Genomic DNA, 24,462 nt, shown 5'->3' with positions numbered 1-24,462 from the left:
GTATTCAGTAACAATATCAGATAAATTTAATCGCTGAAAGTCGTATTACGGCGTAGTAACGTACAATCGTTGGCGTGGTGGCAAACCATTAGTGGATTAAAAGTATCATTCGGTACCACAGTCAGTCGCGAAGTGCTGTGCATTGGATGTCTGACTTTCACTATAGGTTTTTTGGTCGAGTGTATGATGAAAGCAAAACTGTGACAGATATCATATTTGACTGAGAAAGATCAAAATATAGTCACACAAGCTGTCGCGACGCAAGAAAACGTCACGTTCGCTTATTGTTAGTGGTCTTCTAAGTGACCCCATAACGAAACGTTTTCCTTGGCGGAACGCTAAAGTCGCATATCAGACTAATAATTTTCTCGGACACACCTTAAAATATATAGAGATTTTTACCCATGGATAAAGACAGTGGGTCAGAAGTGTAAAGAAATAAAAAATAAAAAATAAAAAAATGCCGAAATTGCGAAAGCATACGAAACGGCCAGACAGGAAGATCGTTTCACGTACGCTATAAAGAGCAATGTAATCCAAGTCCTAACCGTGCTGCATTTGGTGCATATTTAACCATTACCAAGCACAACATAGGTGATCTTCAGGATAGCATGAATATGATTCACGCAGCAAATAAAGACCCGTTGAATGCGCTGGAAGACTTCGACATATTAACGGGTTAGAAAAGGAACCCACTAAATTTTTAAATGCAAATAGTGTGTTCAATTTAAACCTTTTTGTCGCTTATTTAATGAGATGTTACAGAAGATTATGCCAGTAAATTGCTTGGGAACATAAGAATCATATCAGCATGTACAATGAAATCTAACAGCTTTCAGAGCTGTGCTTTCGTCATACACCCTGTCAATAGACTTACAGTGAACATTAGAGGTCCAATGCACACCACTTTGCGTTCGACTGTGGCGCTCAGTAACCTGTTGCCACAGCAACGATTGTAAGTTACTAAGTTGTAAGTTGACTTCCGGTGATTTACTTTACGTATTGTTGTTGCTGATTTTTACAGGTCTGATGATGCCATAATATGAGGGACGAGGCTGGTTGTACACTCAAATTGTGTGCGACTTGTGACTGTTTTATCAGCATATTTTCAGGAAACGGCCCAGTTCGAAAATAACCCCATAATGGTTTACTCAGCCAATGAAAGAGAAACAAGTCGCTGGGTCCCACGTGAGGAGAACGCCGACAGGTGTCCAAAAAAGCAGCATTTGTGGCTCTACGCTATGTAGAATTACGCGGTGCATTGTTGTGTAGCATAAACACACCTTTGGACACTTCATCTTAACAGCCTCCCACAGTCTCGCCAGGAGATTTTGGTCGTACGACTATCTGACTGTTTGCCACTATGAGCGTAATCTGTTAGCACCAGACCATGAAAATCACACGATATATTCAGCACGACTATCATGGTCATGGTTGGCTCTTCTCATTATTTCGTAGTAATGAATCCACCTGAGTTCGCTGATTGTTCTCCTCCTTTGTCTCAGGATGATAGTAATACCCACAGCAATCGTCCATGGCGGTTAGACTGGTAAGGAAGTCATCTGGTTTGACGGGAAACGCCAGTAACACTTCCGCTGTCGCAAAAGTGCAGCGGGATTTTTGAGCGGATGTGAGCATGCGCGCAAACCAGCGGGCGGAGACTTTTGTCATGTTGAAAATGTCGAGCACGTTTCTGAAAACAGATCCATGACTGATTTTCACTTTTCGCTCTAAAGGCTCGACTGCGAGACGCCGGACTTCAAGCACGCAGTTCTCTGATATGATCTGCCACTTTGTAATACAGAAATCGAACTACCGCATGGTACTCCACTTTATGAATGAGCAGCGACATTTTGACTCTAACGGCATGATACGTTACTACGTCGCTGGGATTTCAATGGGTAACCGATATGCAGACACGGTCCTGGAAACAAATACGAATTTTCTGTACCAAGTCCAGAATTCGAACCTTGGTACAAATTTTCATTCGTCGGTTCAGTCTGCGTATATACACCATAGATGTTTGAGACTTGAAAAGGTCTCTGGAAACATACAGCTTTACTTGATTAAAACATGAAATTTATTACTTAGCATTGAGTTTTCTGGATGATAATTAACACTTTGTGGTTACATCTCCTATGCGAACTCTTCAGCTATCTGTATGAAAACACTTGATACTTAAGTCGCCGCAACGCTGCCAGCTTCGAGAGACTTGCATCCGGCCATAAAACCCACGAACAAATAAATAATACATCTTAAATTGCATTTGTGTAACAAGTATTTGCTTAGAGTCAACGGATCCCGTATTGGTTTAATGTAAATAAGACCAAAATGGACGTACTACATATACAACCAGTATAACACCCCCCCTACGTTTTACATTACTTTGTCTAAGTATTTAAAAAAATTCAAAAACTTGTATAGCAGGTAATAACAAGGTATTAACCCCTGCGTCGTGTTATCTCATGTGTTTAACTTCGGCAGAACTATATATTGCTGTTCTTAGCCGAAACTGTTTATTGATAAATGTAATCTGCATTATAGATGGATTATAAATTTAAATTAATAACTCGTCGATATAGCTTCCGACTGGGAATACGTCGTAGTTTAAGTTCATCAATAATTGTGGTTCATATTTCAATATTTGTCACCCTGGGTATAATTTGTCATTTAGCACAAGCAGTACAAATCAAATCCCCTCCTCAACATGGCTTTGGGATTGGCATCTTTAAAGCCTGTTGTGTCTAATCCATCTTCGTTTCCTGAAGAAATCACTAATTTTTCGCCGTGTCTGTATAATACATTTGAGATACCTACAGACTATTACCGAGGAGGGCAGAGCATTAGCAAGTCACTGGACTCGTTCTGTGTATATACATCGCAAGCCACTTTACTGGCGGAGGATGCTTCTGGACGATATACTTTCCACCTATCCTGTTCCTTTCACGAGCTGTACCTGGAAAGAACGAGTATCGAAAAACCTCCGTATGAGCTCTGTTTTCTCTGACTTTGCCCTCGCAGACATTTCCCTAGAAGTATTTTGGGTGGGAGGGGGGGGGGGGGGAGGAGAGGGGGGATCTAATATGTCGTCAGACTCTTTGTCGGATTTTAGCAGTAAACCTCTACGTGATATGCAACGCCTCTCTTGTACGGCCTGCCATTATAATTTGTTGAGTATCTCCGTGAATGTCTCGTACCGACTAAACGATCCCGTGACGAATTACTCCTTGTCTCGTCTAATCGTGCAACTTCGTATGGGCGCCAGACTGACGACCAATACTTAAGAATCTGTCGAAATGGCTCTGAGCACTATGGGACTTAACATCCATGGTCATCAGTCCCCTAGAACTTAGAACTACTTAAACCTAAGGACATCACACAACACCCAGTCATCACGAGCTAGAGAAAATCCCTGACCCCGCCGAAGAATCTGTCGAACAAGTATTTTTAAGCCACATACTCAAGAATCTGTCGGACACGTACTTCTTAAACCACTTCTTTCATGTATGAATTAAATTTCCTCAAGATTCTCCCGCTGAATTGAGTCTGACGTCTGTTTTCATCCAATTTATTTCATACCGTCATCGTACTTTAGGTCACTCCAGATTGTTCCTCACAGGTACTTTCCGGTAGTTACAGTTCCCAATGATTGTCGCCAATAATTTAATTGAACAGCAGTGGATCTCCTCGACTAGTACGCTCAATACTTTAAATTTATTTACGTTCAGAAAAAACGGCCAATCCCTACACAAGCCGTCAATCCTCTGCAGATTTTCCTTCGTTTTTTCAGCAACTTTTTCCTCAACTTTCGAATAGGTACGTTAATATTCCAAGAGCGGTTTCTTCAGAGGCCAGCGACACCAGAGCTATAAGTACAGACGAACAGCTGCAGTGGCACTTCCGCTCGCTGACTTCAGAGGAGTGCAGAGGCGAAAGCAGCGTTAGGGGACCGCTACCGAGAAGTGTCGGCGCAGTCTTTAGAACGCCGCTCCGAGATAACGACTTCGCACCGAGCTGTGTCAGGCAGCCATGCGATTTTCTCCGAATTTTGAGTAGCGGCGGCTTCTTTGAGCTTGTGTTGTGCCGCGGGCACCGGCAGCAGCCTTGCGGAGCGGGTGGCGGATCTGTGAAGCTGCGGCTGAGGCCGGCCTGCGCGCAGGGGGAGCCGTCGCCTAGCAACCGTTTCCACGGAAACCCGGGGAACAGAGTCCTGGGGTGCACACGTTCCGCTGCGGCGCATCGGCTTTCGCTGAAACTCGTTAACGGCACTATAATTACGGTACAGCGAAATCGAAAACGAAAACATCAGTCTTTTGACTGGCTCGATGCCATCGTCCTCCCCCCTTACCTGTAATCTAATAGTCTTTCCGGCTCTACGTACAGCTGCATAAATGCTTCACAAGTGAAAGTGCGTAGCGGAGGATACATCGCACAAAAATTGTTCATTTTCTTTCCTACTCCATTAGCGTGTTGAGCGAAGGGAAAAGTACCGTCTGTACGCACTATCTGATAAAAAGTGTCCGGCATTCCTAGGTATTGTGGAACTGATCGCTACATGTCGAGAGAGGCGGGCCCCTCTAGTATAAAAGGAGGTGGGAAGTAGTGTGTTGTCAATAGACAATAGTAATAGCAGAACGGGTCGCTCAGGAAAGCTCGGCGACTTCCACCGTGGATGTAGCTTGAGTAACAAATGCAGTAACCCTTCTGTTGTTGTTGTTGTTGTTGTGGTCTTCAGTCCTGAGACTGGTTTGATGCAGCTCTCCATGTTACTCTATCCTGTGCAAGCTTCTTCATCTCCCAGTACCTACTGCAACCTACATCCTTCTGAATCTGCTTAGTGTATTCTTCTCTTGGTCTCCCCCTATGATTTTTACCCCCCACGCTGCCCTCCAATACTAAATTGGTGATCCCTTGATGCCTCAGAACATGTCCTACCAACCGATCCCTTCTTCTGGTCAAGTTGTGCCACAAACTTCTCTTCTCCCCAATCCTATTCAATACTTCATCATTAGTTATGTGATCTACCCATCTAATCTTCAGCATTCTTCTGTAGCACCACATTTCAAAAGCTTCTATTCTCTTCTTGTCCAAACTATTTACCGTCCATGTTTCACTTCCATACATGGCTACACTCCATACAAATACTTTCAGAAATAACTTCCTGACACTTAAATCTGTACTCGATGTTAACAAATTTCTCTTCTTCAGAAACGCTTTCCTTGCCATTGCCAGTCTACATTTTATATCCTCTCTACTTCGTCCATCATCAGTTATTTTGCTCCCCAAATAGCAAAACTCCTTTACTACTTTAAGTGTCTCATTTCCTAATCTAATACCCCCAGCATCACTCGACTTAACTCGACTACATTCCATTATCCTCGTTTTGCTTTTGTTGATGTTCATCCTATATCCTCCCTTCAAGACACCATCCATTCCGTTCAACTGCTCTTCCAAGTCCTTTGCTGTCTCTGACAGAATTACAATGTCATCGGCGAACCTCAAAGTTTTTATTTCTTCTCCATGGATTTTAATACCTACTCCAAATTTTTCATTTGTTTCCTTTACTGCTTGCTCAATATAGAGATTGAATAACATCGGGGAGAGGCTACAACCCTGTCTTACTCCTTTCCCAACCACTGCTTCCCTATCATGTCCCTCAACTCTTATAACTGCCATCTGGTTTCTGTACAAGTTGTAAATAGCCTTTCGCTCCCTGTATTTTACCCCTGCCACCTTTAGAATTTGAAAGAGAGTATTCCAGTCAACATTGTCAAAAGCTTTCTCTAAGTCTACAAATGCTAGAAACGTAGGTTTGCCTTTCCTTAATCTTTCTTCTAAGATAAGTCGTAAGGTCAGTATTGCCTCACGTGTTCCAGTATTTCTACGGAATCCAAACTGATCTTCCCCGAGGTCGGCTTCTACTAGTTTTTCCATTCGTCTGTAAAGAATTCGTGTTAGTACTTTGCAGCTGTGGCTTATTAAACTGATGGTTCGGTAATTTTCACATCTGTCAACACCTGCTTTCTTTGGGATTGGAATTATTATATTCTTCTTGAAGTCTGAGGGTATTTCGCCTGTTTCATACATCTTGCTCACCAGATGGTAGAGTTTTGTCAGAACTGGCTCTCCCAAGGCTGTCAGTAGTTCTAATGGAATGTTGTCTACTTCCGGGGCCTTGTTTCGACTCAGGTCCTTCAGTGCTCTGTCAAACTCTTCACGCAGTATCGTATCTCCCATTTCATCTTCATCTACATCCTCTTCCATTTCCATAATATTGTCCTCAAGTGCATCGCCCTTGTATAGACCCTCTATATACTCCTTCCACCTTTCTGCTTTCCCTTCTTTGCTTAGAACTGGGTTTCCATCTGAGCTCTTGATGTTCATACATGTGTTTCTCTTATCTCCAAAGGTCTCTTTAATTTTCCTGTAGGCAGTATCTATCTTACCCCTAGTGAGATAGGCCTCTACATCCTTACATTTGTCCTCTAGCCATCCCTGCTTAGCCATTTTGCACTTCCTGTCGATCTCATTTTTGAGACGTTTGTGTTCCTTTTTGCCTGCTTCATTTACTGAATTTTTATATTTTCTCCTTTCATCAATTAAATTCAATATTTCTTCTGTTACCCAAGGATTTCTACTAACCCTCTTCTTTTTACCTACTTGATCGTCTGCTGCCTTCACTACTTCATCCCTCAGAGCTACCCACTCTTCTTCTACTGTATTTCTTTCCCCCATTCCTTTCAATTGTTCCCTTATGCTCTCCCTGAAACTCTGTACAACCTCTGGTTCTTTCAGTTTATCCAGGTCCCATCTCCTTAAATTCCCACCTTTTTGCAGTTTCTTCAGTTTTAATCTACAAGTCATAACCAACAGATTGTGGTCAGAGTCCACATCTGCCCCTGGAAATGTCTTACAATTTAAAAGCTGGTTCCTAAATCTGTCTTACCATTATATAATCTATCTGATACCTTTTAATATCTCCAGGGTTCTTCCATGTATACAACCTTCTATCATGATTCTCAAACCATGTGTTAGCTATGATTAAGTTGTGCTCTGTGCAAAATTCTATCAGGCGGCTTCCTCTTTCATTTCTTAGCCCCAATACATATTCACCTACTACGTTTCCTTCTCTCCGTTTTCCTACACTCGAATTCCAGTCACCCATGACTATTAAATTTTCGTCTCCCTTCACTATCTGAATAATTTCTTTTATTTCATCATACATTTCTTCAATTTCTTCGTCATCTGCAGAGCTAGTTGGCATATAAACTTGTACTACTGTAGTAGGTGTGGGCTTCGTATCTATCTTGGCCACAATAATGCGTTCACTATGCTGTTTGTAGTAGCTTACCCGCATTCCTATTTTCCTATTCATTATTAAACCTACTCCTGCATTACCCCTATTTGACTTTGTGTTTATAACCCTGTAGTCACCTGACCAGAAGTCTTGTTCCTCCTGCCACCGAACTTCACTAATTCCCACTATATCTAACTTTAACCTATCCATTTCTCTTTTTAAATTTTCTAACCTACCTGCCCGATTAAGGGATCTGACATTCCACGCTCCGATCCGTAGAACGCCAGTTTTCTTTCTCCTGATAACGACATCCTCTTCAGTAGTCCCCGCCCGGAGATCCGAATGGGGGACTATTTTACCTCCGGAATATTTTACCCAAGAGGACGCCATCATCATGTAATCATACAGTAAAGCTGCATGCCCTCGGGAAAAATTACGGCCGTAGTTTCCCCTTGCTTTCAGCCGTTCGCAGTACCAGCACAGCAAGGCCGTTTTGGTTATTGTTACAAGGCCAGATCAGTCAATCATCCAGACTGTTGCCCTTGCAACTACTGAAAAGGCTGCTGCCCCTCGTCAGGAACCACACGTTTGTCTGGCCTCTCAACAGATACCCCTCCGTTGTGGTTGTACCTACGGTACGGCTATCTGTATCGCTGAGGCACGCAAGCCTCCCCACCAACGGCAAGGTCCGTGGTTCATGGGGGGGTTCTAAAGCTGCCCAAGTCAACTGTTGATGATGTGACTGTGAACTTGAAACGCGAAGGAACGACTACAGCTAACATTCCCTTAATGGACTGGCGTGCCCAGATTCCCCACCTGAACCCAACGGAACACCTTTGGGATGAGTTGGGGTGTCGACTTCGCTCCAGATCGCAGCGTCTAGCATCACTACTTTCTTTGGTTTCGCCTCTTGAGGAAAAATGCTCTGCCTTTCCTCGGCGAACACTCCGACACCTCAATGAATGTTTCATCACTAGAGTTCAATCCGTCGACCGGTGAAGAGTGTACGCTAATAGGTGTCCCCATACTTTTGATCAGAGAGTGTACCTCTGCACGCGCGTTGATCTCTCTACATTTACATCCGCTTGGATACTCTGCAAATCACGCTTGAGTGCCTGGCAGAGGGTTTCATCGAACCACTTTTACAATAATTCTCTGTTATTCCACTTTCGAACAGCGCGGGAAAAAACAAACACCAGTATCTTTGTACCTTTTTGTCTTGATCCCTAAGCGTGGTATACAATGGTAGCAGCATAATGCTCGCACAGTCTTCGTCGAATATAGGTTCTCTAAATTTTCCCAGCAGGCTTTCACGAAAACTAAGTCGTCTTCCTTCCATGGATTCCCATTCGAGTTCCCCGAGCATTTCTGGTACACTTTCCTATGGGCTGTACCGACATGTTTCATTATGTACATAAGCGACTCTGAATACGTTCGAGGTCTGTTCTCAATCTTACCTGACGAGGAGTCCAAACACGGAAGCAATAATCTTGAATTCGCCGCAGTACCGTAATTTGTGCAGATGCACTGCATTTTACATGATCGTCCCATTTCATATCGGTTTGTAGTATTACCCCTAAATATTTATCCTATGAGACGTGCTCAAAATATTCACCACTAATCTTGTAATCGGATATTACCGGTTTCTTTCTCTTTGTTATATGTATCCACATTTAAAGAAAGCAGCCATTTATTACGCCAAGTGGAAATTTTGTCCCAGTCATTCTGTAATTCCTTACAATCGTCCAAAGATGATACTGCCCTGAGCACAACAGCATCGTCACCAAACAATCTGATAGTGCTGCCATCCGGCAAATTATTTTCGTATATTAGGAATTTTATAGGTTCTCTTAGGCTACATTGGGTCACGCTTCCTATATCTAACTTCCTGACAGTATGTGTTACATATTCTACTCTACCTGCTCCAACAGTTTTATCTTCAGCCTCTCATTCAAGTGTCAAGTTAAATATAGCTCAATTTCAGAATTGCCTCAAACACGCGGTGGTATTTTCTTTCCGCTGTTGAGATGGTTGTACGGGAACGAATCGAAAGCCAGTAAACTGAAATAAAACAAAGATCTTTCTTCCAGGAATGCTTGTCTACAAAGATGTACGCAAAAGCAGAGGCGAGATCGGGGCGGGAGGCGTAAAGGGGCGGGGGGGGGGGGGGCGGATCAATGAATCTGCGTCCCCTACCCCATAACACCTGTTCCTTCCAAAGAAAATGTGTCTGTATGTGTAAAAAGAGAGAGAGAGAGCCTTAACAGTCTCAAAAATTTGCTCGCTATTGTAGTTGGCACTATAATAGACTCAGATAGATTCAAAAATCGCTTCCGTTTACTCCAGAGAATTTGTGGTAGCTGCGAAAACGAACGAACACATATGCTCGATCGCCGCAGCAGCCAGTGGACAAATGTCCTCTGGAATATAACGTAAAACGTGGGAACAGAATGTATCATCGAGTAGTCGCTATTTGGCCTTTTGTTTACTGAGGTTGTATCATTGCGACATGTATACAGATTACCCAATGGGGACTCGTCCGCCATATCGTCGCTGAACGCTGGAGCAGTATCTTGTATCGAGACTGAGTCGTAAACAAGTAGATCCACATTATGTAGAGGGACCGTCGTCGGGAACAACATCACGGAGCGAGCGGTAAATAAACCCAGGCGCAGAGACCAGACACAAACAGATGCGCCTTGTACCGCCTCGGGTGGGGACGTAGTTTCGGAGGTCAGCCGGCACGCGTCCAAACAAACAGAAGCTACCGCTGCGACTGGCAGGGGGGGCCGTACCTGCCGACCAGGAGGTAGGCTGTCCCGCATAGCTTTCTCGTCTCGTTTAGTCAGTCAGTCGGAAATGCTCTCGTGTATACCTATTCCACCGTGGGTACGTCTTTAGAGACAGAACGCTATTGTTTTCTCCCTGTTTCTTCTCTTTTTGGAATTCAAGCGATGTTAGAGAGAGATGGAGGGGGGTTCAGGAGGTTAACGTCCTGCAGGAGCAGACCAACAAACCGTTTCGGAATCTGAGGATGTTTTAAGATTACATATGGACACTGTTGAAATGCGGCTACTGCTGTACGACTTTGCTCGTATAAGACAATATGACTGACTAACTTACGCGTAATTTCACTGTTGGGTTTATGGAAATCGAGCACTGTCCCGGCATTCCTCGCTGCGTAAGTTTTCACATCTGAAGTAGACAACTGAGTACATAGAAAGTAACAGATAAAAAAAAGTTCTTTGCAGAACTAGACACTACCGATTGAAATTTTGATATATTGATGTTTTGTTACTCTATCCTGTTCCGTGTTGAATCTCAGGGTGAAACAGATATAGGGTCAGAAAGAAAACACAAGTACATGGTGAGAGAAATGGAATAACTCTTGAAAGAACTACTGTGCAGCTGTGTAATCACAACATCCTTATTTTTGGGACGAAATGTGAAAGGCGTGAGTCATCAACATGAAAGAAATGTCCCAAAGGAAAATAATTATTCTTTCGTTTCATCATTTGAGGCGGAAACCGGTTTTTCCAACGCCTTTCTATCCAGATTGTTTGAATACCTTCCTTTCATTACGAGACTCTCGTCACATAGCCATGAATCCATCTGCGTGCATACGATATTACAGGAGTACAGTATTATATACAAGCAACGACAGTAAAACAGGGAAATGGAATGTAGTCGAATTAAATGATAAGGAAATTAGATTAAGGAATGACGCACTTAAAGTAAAACATGAGTTTTGCTATTTAGGCAGCAAAACGGCACGCGATTGCCGAAGTAAGGAGGATATAAATTCAGACTGGCAGTAGCAAGAAAAGTATTTCTGAAAAGAGACGAATTTATTAACAAGTCATTCCTGAAGGTATTTGTCTTGGCTGTTGTCTCGTACGGAAGCGAAATGTGGACGATAAGTAGTTTACGCAAGCAGAGAAGCTTTTGAGATATATCTCATTAAAAGAAGGGATCTGATGGTAAGACGCATCCTGAGGCATGAAGGAATTGACAATTTACTAATGGAGGGAAGTGTGGGGGATGAAAAATTGTGAAGGTTGACCTACAGATGAATATAGTAAGCAGGTTGAAATGGATGTTGGTTGCAGTAGTAATGAAAAGATCAGGATAGGCTAGCCCAGAGAGTTGCTTCAAGCCAGTCTTGGGACTGACGACGACAGTAACAATGTACAATTGTGAAGTAGCAACTTGATTGCGAGTACTTTATTCCGATCTGGTGCGAGGAATTGTTTTCGTTTAACACAGTGGTCTACTACATATGGTTCTATTGGAGGTGGTACGCCTTTGACTTCCTCCTACCTTCGAACGTACCAATTATTCACAGAGAGACATACAGTTCCATAAACCACGGTGCAGCTGGGTATTTCGCACATTAACAGACGCTGCCAAAGTTGGAAGAGCTAGTAGCAGAAAGATAAAAATCCGAGGATTTAGCCCCAGGCCTCTGGATCTGTAGTCCGACACTCATCCACCATTTTGTATATTTTATTTAACAGATTGAAATATATCATACAACAGCATCAGAGTGACAGAAAACAAACGCAATTTTTATATAGTTACATTAATTGTAGCACATTTACACTTCAGTTTTCAGTAGAGAAATTGTGCGAGGATTCCTTCTACCCGTTATGCATCTTCTTTATTTTCTTTGGGACATGGTCTATAGAAATTTTTCCTTTGTAGCATCTGTGTGTTGTTTGTGTAGTCCCTCTTCCACAGTTGTTGTGCATTTTCCTTTTATGCCGCATTTGTTTTATAACATGGTAAGTTAAAGTGGGGAAATTAAGATAAATAATCTTTCGAATTTTTTGTTACATTTGTGGTTTTCCTGGTTTTTGTTATGTTCTGTAATAATGTAGTACCAGCAACCCTCCAGTTTAACTCGTTTCTTCTCGGTACCACTTAGTCCGCGTAACTGGCCAGTAATCAGCATACGCATTCTTTTTCATTTACGGGTACGGTCTCTTGTCTAGAAGCAGTGTATCATTAGCGGCCGTGTCTTGGTTACAACAGACAATTTTTCTCCGTCTATTTCTGTAATTGAATCACCGAACCAACCTGTTGTTTGTATCTTCTTTGCTGCAATTATCGTACTAAACACGTGATGAATTACGTTGTATGAGGACTACATGTGACTGCACCCGTCCCGTCTCTCACTTTTAGTATAATGAACAGTATTAACACAGATGATAGTGTACATTTACACTAGTGATTTTGTTGTTGTTGCTGTTTTCACTCACGAAGGAGCAGAACGGGCTGTTGTAGATGCGTCCCATTATAGAGCCGCGGTTCTTTTCAGCCCATTACAAGGTGATCTGGTAAATGGCGCAGAGGAGGTTCCCGGTTGGTAATAAATGGTGGTGATTACCAAATCTTGTATTTACTTGACAACCAAAGAAAATCTCGCGAAAACTTTGGTCGGAGCCCGGGGATTGGAGCTACTTTAATTTATTTCTGGGGACTATGTCCTTCATTGTCCCAGATAAAAATGAAAATGTTTTGTGTTTTTATTGTGTATGTATGCGGGATGGACAAAAATATGGAAACATTGCGAGAAATACAGGTTTGACATAAATAAAAATGCTAACTATGCACGTAGGTTCCGCTGTTGTATCTGATCACAAACGGCACCTGTGCAATTTCCTCAATACGTTGCAAGTGTCAGCCGTAGTCGTAACACTGTTCTGTGTAGTTGTGATTCAAATGGTTCAAATGGCTCGGAGCACTATGGGAGCTAACATCTGAGGTCATCAGTCCCCTAGAACTTAGAGCTACTTAAACCTAACTAACCTAAGGACATCACACGCATCCATTCCCGAGGCAGGATTCGAACCTGCGATCGTAGCGGTGGCGCGGTTCCAGACTGAAGCGACTAGAACCGCTCGGCCACAATGCCCGGCTGTAGTTGTGAGTGCAATATGTCGGAGCTAAGTGACTTCGAATGAGGGCAAATTTTTGATTCCCGTAAGGCGAGAGTTTCTGTAACAAAGGTAGCCGTAGTGTTTGGTGTTTGAAAAGGCACCTTATCGAAGATTTATACCGCATAATGGGAAGGCGGACAAACATCATCCGCTAAATCACAACGGGGATGAAAGTCTGTGTTGAGTGATCGTGACACACGGTCATTGGACATGATTGTGAGGAAAAATAAGAGGAAGACAGCTGCAAAAGTTACTTCTGAACTGAATGTCGAATTCGCAAACTCTGTCAGCACCAAAACTACAGGAAGGGAGCTCCATAAGCTGGAAACCTGCAGGGAGAAATCAGTGATGCAGATGCCCGTAACAAGAAAACGTAATGGAACCATACAACCTGGACTACGCAGCAATGGAAGAAAGGCATTTGGTCTGATGGGTTCTCGTTGCATGCTGTTTCCAATTTCTGGCCAAGAATACGTCCCAAGAGTGAAACACTGCCGTGGGTTCGGTGATAATTCGGGCAGTACTTCGTGGTATTCCATGTGCCCCTTGGTGATTCTACAATGTCGCATTATTGTCAAGGATTAAGTGACCATTTTGGCTGATCGAGTCCGTCTCATGGTACAAAGCTCGTTGCCCCAAGATGACGCTGTGTTCCAAGATGACAGGCTCCTGTTCAGACATCTCGTATCGTCCAGGACTGGTTTTGTGAGGACAAGGATGAATTTCGCATTTTCTATGGTGACCAAAGTCATCAGATCTAATGTTACTGAGCCTTTGTGGTCAAGTTTGGAGAGGAGGGTGCGTGGTTCCTATCACCTCTATCACCATTAAATGAACTTACCACTATTTCGCAGGGAGAATGGTATTAGCTCCCTTGAAAACCAGCCAGGACTAATTTATCCATTCCGAGACGACTGAAGGCTGGTCTGAATGCCAACGGTTTTCCTACAATGTATTAGGAATAGTGGCGTGTTTATGTTGTTTCCCTATTTTTATCCACCCCTTTATGTTGTGTATCAGTGTGTGTGTAACTGTGTGTCGTCAAATGTAAGATCGAATGCACCAGTGGACATGTAGGCGGCTGTTAAAAGAGTCGAAGTCGCTAGATAGCTGCAGGTGCTGGACAGTCGACAGCTCCGTGCGGCGCCGTTGAGGCCCTTAGGAAGGCACCGTCCGTCTGCTAGGGTGTTAACCTCTACGTGCGCTCCCGCAATGGCTATTTTCGCCCCGCGCTGCACGACGCGCCGAGTGTTTTCTCGCTTTACGACGTCACGTCCAGTCGGCAGCGTGAACTCAAAAGAAAGCGGCTTCCGGTGGGCGTTTGTGCGTCGCCAACAGCCACGCCCCGTCCTCGTGTCAGCACTCACAGACAGACAGCGAGAAGTATCTCTGCTTTCGGTGGCCGAATGAACGGAACAGCGAAATACGAAACAATTGTGATAGTTTGTGTTTTTAATGATCCACGTTTGTAAAACGAAGGTGGCGCAGCGTTCACCTTAAAGACGAAGTTGCTATCGTACGTGACATAGACGAGGAAAACGTTCCGAATGCAAAAAAAATGCTTTAAAGGGATACGGAAAGCAATTTTTATCCCTATTCTGCCAATGCTATTTTACCCTTTGAATAGATACACTTTTCACGAGAACTATAAACGATAAACAATGAAATTTTTATTGCATATGTATAACATATATGTCTCAATTTACAAGTAAAATGAACATAATACCTCTTACGGTTTTGAAGAAAAAAATTTATTCTTTCACCAGTAAAATTTAATTTTTTTTTGTACATTAATTATTATAAAACAGTTTCTAATTGTTTGGTGGTTCTCAATCTACTTGTAATTACTTATTACCATCTGCAGTACAAATTGACCAAATTTCATGTTTCCAACGCCATTACTTTACCAAATAATGGGACCTGAAATTAAAAATAAATGTAGTTTTGAGAAAAATCCGTTTAAAGTTTAATATTGAAATTCCAGTATAGTTATTGATGAGAATTATTTACCACTAATATTTTCCTGCACCATACTGAGAATCATCTGAATCGTACTGATCTTGGTCCCTCTTCTTTTCTATCTGGCTTCTTTTGTGCATTTTAAATTAGCAATATCTGCTTTGCGGATTCTCTCTTTATCTATTTGCACCAAGGATTTTGCAGTATGTCCACTAGATTTTATGCAGAATAATTCCAAAACATCCAGTTTTCTAATTGCACCATCATTGAAGCATAAAATAGCACCATAAATACCAAATTTGAGGGTTTTAAGCTGAACAAATACAGTTGTCGGTAACCGGTTCCTGACAGAATTCACACATTCATTTAAATTTTGGGTTTTCCCATGAAGACATATCTTCAACAAGGTATCTTTACGAAGGTTTCTAAATATGGGTTTAATTTCATTTCATTTAATTAAGTGCTGTGCATTATCTCCGCATGGCGCAAAAAGGAAGGCGTGGCATTTAAATGTCAGATTGCATATCTCACGAAAAAATTGTCCTTTTTATATAAACAAAAACTGTTTCACGCAGGAAAGACCGGGCATTTCAAATGTGCTAAAATCTAAAAATCGAATTTTTGAAGCCCATTTGCCTTCCCTCTCCCCTTGACCTCGGTAGCAATAATAACTGCCATTATAATAAATTTATCGGAACTTTCTTCTGCTGCGTCTGTATTGCGCAATTTGTAGTATGCGGCAATCCGAGTAAACTGATGCCCTACTCTGGCTATCGGTAGTTGCAGTTATTAAAGTTTTTTGGTCATTATGCCATGCTCCATGACATATCACTTATACGGAGTCCACGCTTGGTAATCCTAAAATAAATGACTAAACAATGTTCTGTTTACTATGAATTGAATTTCGACATTATGAGTCGCGAAATGAAAAATATTCTATAGCCATATCGCTCACACATTTACTATCGTAGCTAATACGGTTTGCCTCAGCTGATATTGCTTTATCCTGAGTGCTAGGTAGGTCGTCAAAATGTTCTGGCTGATCAGTGTATTTCAAACATTGTGGTCTGCAAGACTTTCACTCAATTAAATATTGAAAACTGCTTTACCAACATAGTGCCTTATTTTTTCTTCTGATCTGCTTGACTCCATTTTCTACATTAAATTTAAAAATAAATAAATAAGATATTTTCGACTATACATGCTAACTGTGAAGTAATGTTTGTAAATCCAATGTATTAATCATTTATTTGACAGTTCTAGTGCGTAAAATCACACTTTCGGGTGGGTAGCTAGCTTACCAGTAGTTTGATAATGGAACCATTACATTTACTGGTAGTCCCTGACCTAACAACCACTTCTAGTACACATTTCCCAGTGACCTTAGACTGAGAGAACAACATCCCGAATGTGAGACTCTGCACCATCGCTGCTAATAGAACAAGCCCAACTAAAGACTCGCGTCCAGAATGAAGCAAGACAGTAAGTAAGCGATGCCAGTAATATACCAGTGGCTGTACGAGAAGAGGTAAACATCGGGCGACGCATCACATTGTGTCCGGTGAGCACCCTTTCCAAAACACACTGACACACATCGGAACGAATTTGACCTTGAATGTAAGTTGTACAGTTGCCTGGGTGACGTTGATCATTTCCCGGTGGTACCGTGAGGGAGAATGAGTGAGGACACCAAGGAGACCAACTGGTTTACCTTAAACTGGATGACCTTATCAGTGTAACCTGATCTTCATGGTCATGTCGTCCTGTACATATACCACTTCTTCATTTGTGTGGTCATATTGTCGTTAATTGCTTTACAGTTCCTGAGGTTATTTTCGTTCTCTCATTACAACTACAATAAAATGCGTGTATTTCTGACCAGATGCATTTCGTAAAGCATCATAAGTGGTCTGCAATTACAGATACTTACAGTTTGATTAGTTTTTAAGGTCAAAAAACAGTTAGTTAACAAGTTGTGGGTGTTTGCTTACGGTAATTTCCGCTTGCTTTCTTGCTTACATCATGAAATGCCATCTGATAGCACGTCTTTGGCTACTTTCTTCATTCGATTCTGATAGTTTTAGCCTAATTTTTCGCTTCTCTGCAGGGCTATGCATTTTATACGCTTTACACAACACACATTTCGTACGTCTCTGTTTATTGTTATACTTCTACGTGTATATTATGCTTTGTAGTGTTACCAACATTGCCACTAGTTTGTCTTTGACTTATACTTTTTTTAGTTAGTTATATGTGTGTTATTCTATTTAATTATGTTGCTGTGTATTTATATACTGTGTAAGAGTATTGGTGGAATAGTGATGGTGTGCTTTTTGTGGTGAATACGTGGGGGAGGGAGAAGCAAATATGAGTGGACGTAAGCCCACAGCAGTGTGATGGAAAGTGAGTTGGAGAGAAAGGTGAGCAACAGGAAGTGAAATGAAAATGTGGGGAAGGGGAAGGGGGGGCGGCGGGGAGAGGATGAAGAAATGGAAAGGCTCTTTTCTTTTTCATACGATTTTTCTATTATTTTATATGGTGTCTGGGTCACAGTACTTATTTGGTCATTGAGCAACTGTTTATTTTGTATTAATGCATTGAGTGTATGGAAATTTTCTTGGAAAGGGAGCAGGTGTCTGTCTTTACTGATTCTTACAATGTTCATACCTTTTTCATTATTACTTGTTCTGTGGTATTCCTGTTTTAAATGATCTGCGAATGTTGAATGGTTTGTACTGTATTTCAGTGCTCTGTTGTGTTCTTTATATCTTGTGTCAAATATCCTGCCCATAATTCCAATCTACATTTTTTCGAAATCTCTGCACCTGAGCTGATAGGTAATAGACTGTTGACGTCTGTCTGGTTTTGATTTCAGTTTTGGGATGTGCTTTTTTATTGGGTTGTTTGTTTTGTAAGCAATGTTTATGCCCTGTTTTTTGAATGTGTTACTTATTTTATGCGTGAATTTGTTGTGGTAGACGCCAAAGACGTGCTAGTAGACTGCATTTCCTGACGTAGGTGAGAAACCAAGCAGAAATTACCGTAAGCAAACACCAACAAATTGTTATCGAACTGTTTTCCGATCTCATAAACAAAGCAAATTGTAAATATCTGTAATTTCAGACCACTGATGAGGCTTTAATTCAACAAAGCGAAACGCATCTGGTGAGAAATACACGCATTTCCTTGCACTCGTAGTTGTAATGACCGAACGAAAATACGAACAGGATTTTCTGTCTTACTATTTATCAGCTGAAGCGTACCATATCACACTCCCATACTGACAACACGGCTACAGGCTACCGAAATCCTACAACTTTTTTCGGTTTCTGTCAATGTGTATAAGGACGCGACGCGACTGGACGCACCGGAAGTGATGCGTCGCCCGATGTTTAGTAAACTTTGTTCCCGCAGTGGTGTCCTACAGACGTCATCAACCGTTAAAAACATTAACTCTGGTAGTCCACAGAGATCTCCCCCACATATGCGCTCAGGAACCAGACTAAATGTGGCAAAAATTACAAAAAATGCTCATACAGACAACTTACAACGTATCGACTGAGGTCACAAACTAGTTATCATTTATGTAAGACTGGGCTATATTTTATGAAAACTCGCGGTGAAAAGTTGTTGACCAGTACGTGTCAAAACGCACATACGCTAGACGAGAAGTGCGAGCGAGATATTAACTGCCACCGTACGGCGATTTGTTGCAGGCGGCACGATGAGTTCTGACGCCCCGCCGGCAGAGCAGAAGCAGCAGCCGCAGGAGCAGGAGGAGAAGACGAACGAGGAGGAGGAGCAGAAGAAGAGCGAGGACAAGAAGGAAATAGAGGACGAGGAGCGCGAGCAGATGCTGAACGCGGAGAACCGCGACCGCGACGGCGGCGGCGGCGACGGCCAGCAGCCGGAGGTGGGCGGCGTGCAGAAGATGCGGCGCGTGCTCGAGGAGTCCGACCACGAGCCGCAGTCCGCCGGCAAGAAGAAGATACCCATCGGCGGCATCCGCATCCCGGGCTTCCTCCGCAGCCGCTCCCGCGAGAAGACCAAGGTCAGGCCCGCACAGTGCTTGTAGTTGCCACTCCTCGGTTACGATCTAGATCGCTTTATTTCAAAGATGATCTGTGTTTTCATAAGTATCAATATATATACCGGGTGATCAAAAAGTCAGTATAAATTTGAAAACTTAATAAACCACGGAATAATGTAGCTAGAGAGGTAAAAATTGACACACATGCTTGGAATGACATGGGGTTTTATTAGAACAAAAAAAACACCCCATATTGCTAGAAGCGTGAAAGATCTCTTGCGCGCGTCGTATGGTGGTGATCGTGTGCTCAGCCGCCACTTTCGTCATGCTTGGCTCCCAGGTCCCTAGGCCTCAGTCCGTGCGATTATTGGCTTTGGAGTTACTTGAAGTCGCAAATGTATCGTGATCGACCGACATCTCTAGGGATGCTGAAAGACAACATCCGACGCCAATGCCTCACCATAATTCCGGACACGCTTTACAGTGCTGTTCACAACATTATTCCTCGACTACAGCTATTGTTGAGGAATGATGGTGGACATATTGAGCATTTCCTGTAAAGAACATCATCTTTGCTTTGTCTTACTTTGTTATGCTAATTATTGCTATTATGATCAAATGAAGCGCCATCTGTCGGACATTTTTTGAACGTTTGTATTTGCTTGGTTCTAATAAAACCCCATGTCATTCCAAGCAGGTGTGTCAATTTGTACCTCTCTATCTACATTATTCCGTGATTTATTCAATTTTCAAATTTATACTGACTTTTTGATCACCCGGTATATACACTATACAGGATGAGTCGCGTAAGACGTAAAACCCCCATTATTTCAGGGGCGATTGCACGTATCGACAAGTGGTGTTCGGCGAATCATAGCCGACTATGGAGCACATACTTTGGTACATGCACAATAATCACAACGTTTATATTGACCGAGATAATGAGGCAAGTACATGTCTTTTAAATCGGACGCTTTACTTTTTTTACCACCATTCGAACGCTCTGGAAAAGACGCATATAGTTATGTAACGCATGTTGCTATTGTGATTCAAACTTCGCTTAAAAGACGCTGGGAAATATTATACGATTGAAAGTCGAGGCGGTCGGAAGCGGCTGCAGACTGTAAACACGCCTCGCGCGACCCGCGGGACGAGTTGCCGTGCTCTAAGCAGCATGCACGGCCTACGCTACGTAGGTAAATCCTCATCCGCCCTCTTTTAAGAAAAGTTTTAATCACAATAGCAACATGCGTTACATCATTATACGCTTCTTTTCAGAGATGAAAAAGTATAGCGTCCCATTTAAAAAACACGTACTTGCCTCATTATCTCGGACAATATAAACGTTGTGATTATTGTGCATCCACCAACGTATGTGCCCCATAGTCCGCATTGATTCGCCGAAAACCGCATGCCGATACGAAAATCGCCCCCAGAATAAAGGGGGTGTTACGTCTCACGCGACTGACCCTGCATATACATAAAACTGGTACACGTGACTAATATCGTGTAGGGCTCCTGCGAGCACGCAGAAGTGCCACAACACGGCGTGGTATGGACTCGACTACTGTTTTAAGTAGTGCTGGAGCGAATTGACACCATTAATCCACCGGGACTGTCCGTAAATCCGCTTGAGTACGAGGGGGTGGAGATCTCTTGTGAACAGCATGTTACAAGCCATCCCAGACATAATAATGTTCACCTCTGGGGAGTCTGGTGGCCAGCGAAAGCGTTTAAACTCAGAACAGAGTTCCTCAAGCCACTCTGTAGCAATTCTGAACGTGTGGGTGTCGCATTGTCGTGCTGAAATTGCTCAAGTCCGTCAGAATGCAAAAAATGGCTCTGAGCACTATGGGACTTAACATCTGAGATCATCAGTCCCCTAGAACTTAGAACTACTTAAACTTAACTAACCTAAGGACATCACACACATCCATGCCCGAGGCAGGATTCGAACCTGCGACCGCAGCGGTCGCGCGGTTCCAGACTGAAGCGCCTAGAACCGCTCGGCCACTCCGGCCGGCGTCAGAATGCACAATGGACATAAAAGGATGCAAGTGATCAGATAGGATGCTGTCAGAGTCGTATCTAGACGTATCAGCGGTCCCGCATCACTCCAACTGCACATACCCCACAGCATTACAGAGCCTCCAACAGCTTGAACAGTCGCTGCTGACATGTAGGGTCGTCGGATTCATGACGTTATCTCCATACCCGTACAAGTCCATCCGCTCGATAAAATTTGAAAAGAGAATTATCCGACCCGGCAACATGTTTCCACTCATCAACAGTCAAATGTCTGTGTTGACGGGCCCAGGCGAGGCGTAAAGCTTTGTGACCCGCAGTCATCAAGGGTAAACGAGTGGGTCTTCGACTTCGAATGCCCATAACTATGATATTTCGTTAAATAGTTCACTCTACCGACACTTGTTGATGGCCCAGCATTGAAATCTGCAGTAATTTGCGGACGGGTTGCACTTCTGTCACGTTGAACGATTCTCTTCAGTCGTCGTTGGTCCCGTTCTTGCAAGATCTTTTCCCGGCGCAGCGATGTTGGAGATTTGATGTTTTACCGGATTCTTGATGTTTACGGTACACTTGTGAAATGGTCTTACGGGTATATCTCCACTTCATCGCTACTTCAGAGATGCTATGTCCCATCGCTCGTGCCCCGACTATGACACCACGTTCAAAGTCACTTAAATCTTGAAACGTGCCATTGTAGCAGCAGTAACTCATCTAAATATTGTAATTACGTGTTTGGGGGAATGCATTTATCTAGGTATCATATTTAATTGACTAACATTGCAAGATCACAGGTTACTGTAAGCGCGAAATAAACCATGGCAAATATATAATGCTGATACATTAATAACCGGTGTAACCAGCACTCTTCAAAGCAAGCATGGAAACGTGCGTGCATTGTGTTGGACAAGTGTCAGATATCGGTTTGTGGGGTGGAGTTCCATACCTGTTGCACTTGGTCGATAAATACAGCGCCGGTTAATGCTGTTTATGGATGACGATGGAGTTGTCCTCCGATGGTGTCCCATATGTACTCGGTTGGAGACAGATCTAGCGATCAAGCAGGCCAAGGCAACATGTCGTCACTCTTAGAGTATGTTGAGTTACAACAGCGGTATGTGGACGAGCGTTAACCTGTTGGAAAGCACCCCCTGGAATGCAACAGGCCGAATCACCAACTAACGTACGAAATTAGAGTCAGAGTACATGGGATACCCACGTGAGTGTTCCTGCTGTCATACGAAATCTCACCTCAGACCATAAATCCAGGTGAAGGTCCAGTGTGCTTAGGTTGCAGAGGGGTTGGTTGTAGGTCCATAACTGGCCTCCTTGTAATCAACACTGAAGCCGCAAATGTCGTTGATTTGGGGTCCGTGGAATGCACACTACAGTGCGTCTGGCTCAGAGCTGCCCTTGAAGTAACCGATTTGTAACGGTTCATTGTGTTACTGTGGTGCCAACTGCTACTCAAATTGCTGCTGCAGATGCAGTACGATGCGCCAGAGCCATACGCCGAACACGATGGTCTTTCCTCTGGGTAGTGCCACATGGCTGTCTGGAGCCCGGTCTTTTGAGACCGTACATTATCCCGACCACCGCTGCCAGCAATTATGTATAGTGGCACATTCCTGCCAAGTCTTCCTACAATATCGCTGAAGGAACATGGAGCTTCTCGTAGCCCTATTACACGATCTCGTCCAAACTCAGTGAGATGTTGAAGTGGCGTCTTTGTCGCCTTAAAGGCATTCTAGATTGACATCAGTTCACCAAGTCCAATCTGAAAGATAACAAACGCTCATGACCGTTACAGCGTGTATTTAAAGCAAACCTCATTTCATTAAAATGAACGATGCATTTCGACCCCTGGCGGCTCATCTTCATTTGCTTTGACAGGCTGCATCAACATTTCGTTTAATTCCGGGCTAGGTGTCAACTTTTTCATCTCAGAGTAGCAATTGCACCCTACGTCCTCAATTATTTGCTGGATGTATCCCAGTCTCTGTCTTCGTCTACAGTTTTTGCCCTCTAAAGCTCCCTCTAGTATCATGGAAGTTATTCCCTAATGTCTTAACAGATGTCCTATCATCCTGTCTCTTCTTCTTCTTAGTGTTTTCTATGTATTCCTTTCTTCGACGATTCTGCGGATAACCACTTCATTTTTTACCTTATCAGTCCACCTAATTTTTAACATTCTTCTGCAGCACCACATCTCAAATGCTTCAGTTCTCTTCTGTTCCGGTTTTCTCATAGTTCATGTCTGACTGCCATACAATGCTGTGATTCCAACGTACATTCTAAAAAAACTCCTTCTTCAAATTAAGAGCTATGTTTGATACTAGTAGACTTCTTCGGGCCAGGAATGCCCTCTTTGCCTGTGCTAGGTAAAATTCCTTAACTTCATCTACTTCGTGATCACCTATTATGAGGTTAAGTTTTTCGCTGTTTTCATTTCTACCGCTTCTTATTACTTTCATCTCCCTTCTATTACTCTCAGTCCATATTCTGTACTTATTAGGATCCAACCAACAGGTCCTTTCACTGAGGATAGCAATGTCATCAGCGAAACTTAACATTTATATACTTTCACCTTGATCTTTAGTCCCAATCTTGAACCTTTCCTTTACTTCCACCATTGCTTCTTCAACGTATAGACTGAACAGCAGGAGCGAAAGACTACATCCTTGTCTTACACCATTATCTGTGCGCTTCGCTTTTGATCTTCTACTCTCATTGTTCCCTCTTGGTTCTTGTACAAATGTATAAACTCGTGCTTCCCCACAGCTTGTCCCTATTTTTATCAGGATTTCAAACATCTTGCACAACGCTTTTTCAGTATCGACGAATCCTATGAACGTGTCTTGATGTTTCTTCAGTCTTGCATGCCTTATCAACCGCAACGTCAGAGCTGCCTCTCTGGTGCCATTAACTTTTCTAAAGCCAAACCGATCGTCATCTAACAGATCCTCAATTTTCTTTTCCGTTCTTCTGTATATTACTCTTGTCAGCAACTTCTATCCGTGAGCTGTTAAGCTGATTGTGTGATAATTCCTGCGCTTGTTGGCTCTTGCAATCTTGGGATTTGCGTGGATGACGTTTTTCTGAAAGTCTGATAATATATCGCCAGTGTCATACGTTCTACACACAAAAATGGAATTGCTACCGCCCAAGTATTTCAGTTTCACCAAACCAGTCCGTCCACAACCACACAA

At 42.9% G+C, this 24,462-nt stretch overlaps 1 protein-coding gene across 1 annotated transcript in view; it reads left to right on the top strand.

The window, feature by feature from the left end:
* The window catches only part of LOC124788125 (neurotactin), a 259,302-nt gene that overhangs the window by 119,216 nt on the left and 115,624 nt on the right, over window positions 1–24,462 (top strand). Inside the window, exon 2 of the mRNA XM_047255260.1 lies at window positions 18,915–19,249. Within this exon, the coding sequence (XP_047111216.1) occupies window positions 18,923–19,249 (327 nt within the window). The 5' untranslated portion in view covers window positions 18,915–18,922. The remainder of the gene's footprint in view (window positions 1–18,914; window positions 19,250–24,462) is intronic.

The sequence above is a fragment of the Schistocerca piceifrons genome, chromosome 3 (genome assembly GCF_021461385.2).
Source record: "Schistocerca piceifrons isolate TAMUIC-IGC-003096 chromosome 3, iqSchPice1.1, whole genome shotgun sequence".
In the NCBI taxonomy this organism is placed as follows: Eukaryota; Metazoa; Arthropoda; class Insecta; order Orthoptera; family Acrididae; genus Schistocerca; species Schistocerca piceifrons.
The sequence above is the reverse complement of the archived record's forward strand: the minus strand, read 5'-3'. Positions and strand labels throughout refer to the sequence as shown.